This window comes from Ailuropoda melanoleuca, unplaced genomic scaffold (genome assembly GCF_002007445.2).
Source record: "Ailuropoda melanoleuca isolate Jingjing unplaced genomic scaffold, ASM200744v2 unplaced-scaffold74019, whole genome shotgun sequence".
Lineage (NCBI taxonomy): Eukaryota > Metazoa > Chordata > Mammalia > Carnivora > Ursidae > Ailuropoda > Ailuropoda melanoleuca.
The window spans coordinates 1-2,443 of NW_023249414.1; the positions used below are offsets into that span (position 1 = coordinate 1).

At 62.4% G+C, this 2,443-nt stretch overlaps 1 protein-coding gene across 1 annotated transcript in view; it reads left to right on the top strand.

The window, feature by feature from the left end:
- The first annotated feature begins 1,140 nt into the window (after positions 1-1,140).
- LOC105235228 (uncharacterized protein PB18E9.04c) overlaps positions 1,141-2,443 on the top strand; it is a 6,946-nt gene continuing 5,643 nt past the window's right edge. The window contains exons 1-2 of the mRNA XM_034653224.1: positions 1,141-1,276; positions 1,351-1,923. Of these exons, the coding sequence (XP_034509115.1) occupies positions 1,141-1,276; positions 1,351-1,923 (709 nt within the window). The remainder of the gene's footprint in view (positions 1,277-1,350; positions 1,924-2,443) is intronic.

The following is a 2,443-nucleotide window of genomic DNA, read 5'->3' on the forward strand; positions in this document are numbered from 1 at the left end:
GAACATGCCGACTCTACGCACACCGCCGTCACAGCCGAATGTGTGCACTCTGCCGATCCCGCTGACTGTGCACACTCCGCCGACCCTGCTGACTGTGCGCACACCGCTGACCCTGCTGACTGTGCGCACTTCGCAGAACCCACCACCTGTGCTCACACCGCGATCCCAACTGACTTTGTGCACATCGCATACTCTGCCGACTGTGCGCACACCACCGTCCCTGCCTCTANGCTGTGTGCACTCACCATCCCTGCCGACTGTGTGCACACCGCTGACCCTGCTAACTGTGCGCAGTTCACAGAACCCACCATCTGAGCTCACACTGCAATCCCAACCGACTCTGCACATCTACTACTCCGCCGACTGTGCGCACACCACCGTCCCTGCCACTATGCGCACACCGCTGGCCCACCGACTCTGCGCACTCCGCCGACCGCGACGACTGTGCGTACTCCGCCGATCCTGCCGAAGGTACGCACTCTACCGACCCCGCCGAATGCACACACCACCGTCCCCACCAATTGTGCGCACTTCAGCATCCCTGACAACTGTGTGCACTCCGCTGAACCTGCCGACTGTGCGCACTTCGCAGAACCCACCATCTGTGTGCACACCGCGATCCCAACCGACTCTGCGCACATCACCTACTCCACTGACTGTGCACACTCCACCGACCCCACCAACTGTGCACACTCCGCCAACCCCACCGACTGTGCGCACTCCGCCTACCCCGCCAAATGTGCACACACCGCCGAACCCGACGAAAGTGCACACTCTGCCATCCCCGCCAACTGTGCACACACCGCCAACCCCACCGATTGTGTGCACTTCAGCATCCCTGATGACTGTGCACACTATGCCATCTCCACCGACTGAGAGCACTCCACCGTCCCAGCTGACTGTGTGCAATCTGCCATCCCCTCCGACAGTGGGCACACCGCCGACCCCGCCGACTGTGCATGCCCCACAGTCACCGCCGAGTCTGTGCACGTCGCCATCCCCGCCGAATGTGCACACTCCGCCAGCCTCGCCGACTGTGCACACACCGCCGTCCCTGCCACTATGCGCACACCACAGAGCCCACCTGCTCTGCGCACTCCGCTGACCTTGACAACTGTGTGCACTCTGCCGATCCCGCCGATGGTGCGCACTCTGCCAACCCCACTGAATGCGCACACTGCCATCCTCATCAACTGTGCACACTCCAGCGACTCAATTGACTGTGTGCACACCACCGTCACAGCTGACTGTTCACACTCTGCCGACCCCGCCAACTGTGCGCACTCCTCCGACCAGAACGAGTGTGTGAACTCTGCTGACCCACTGACTGTGTGCACTCTGCCGACCCAGCTGCCAGTGCGCACTCCGCCAACCCCGCCAAATGTGCACACTCCGAAGACCCTGCCAACTCTGGGCACTCAGCTGACCCCATCGACTGTGCGCACACTGCCCACCCCGCCGAATGTGCGCACACTGCTGTCCCCGCGAACTGTGCGCCTGCTGCCGACCCCGTCGACTGTGCGCAAACTGCCGAACACGCTGACTGTGCAAAATCCGACGACCCCACCGACTGTGGGCACTCTGCTGACACTGCTGACCCTGGGCACTCTGCCGTCCCTGCCGACTGTGTGCACACCGCTGACGCCACCAACTGTGCACACTCCGATGTCCCATCTGACTCTGTGCACACCTCTGACCCCACCGATGGTGTGCACTCCAGCGATTCCACGGAATGTGTGCACTCCGCCAACCCCACCAACTGTGCGCACTCTGCCAACACCACCAACTGTGGGCACACCGCCGACCCTGCCCAATGTGTGCACACCACCATCCCCGCCATCTGTGAGCACTCCGCCGACACCGCCGACTGTGTGCACACTGCCGACCCCGACGACTGTGTGCACTCCGCTGACCATGAAAACTGTGAGCAATCCGCTGACCCCGAAGACTGTTTGCACTCCCCTGGCCCTCGCAAACTGTGCACACACCCCCAACCTCGCCGAATGTGCGCACTCCGGCGACCTGCCAATGATGTGCACAGCGCCGACCCCACCGATTGTGTACAATCCACCGACCCCACTGACTGTACGCTCTCCGCTGAACACACCGACTGTTAGCCATCCGACAACCCCACCGAATGTAGGCAATCTGCCGACAGAGCTGACGGTGTGCACCTCGCCGTCCCTGCCGACTGTGTGCACACCGCCAACCCTGCCGGCTGTGCACACTTTGCAGAACACTCCATCTGCGTGCACACTGCCGTTCCAATTGACTGTGCACACACCGCATACTCCGCCGACTGTGCGCACACCGCCGAACACGCCAACTCTGCGCACACTGCCTTCCCCGCCGACTGTGCACACACTGCCTACCCCACCGACTGTGCACACACTGCCTACCCCACCGACTGTGCGCACTTCGCAGAACCCACCATCTGTGTGCA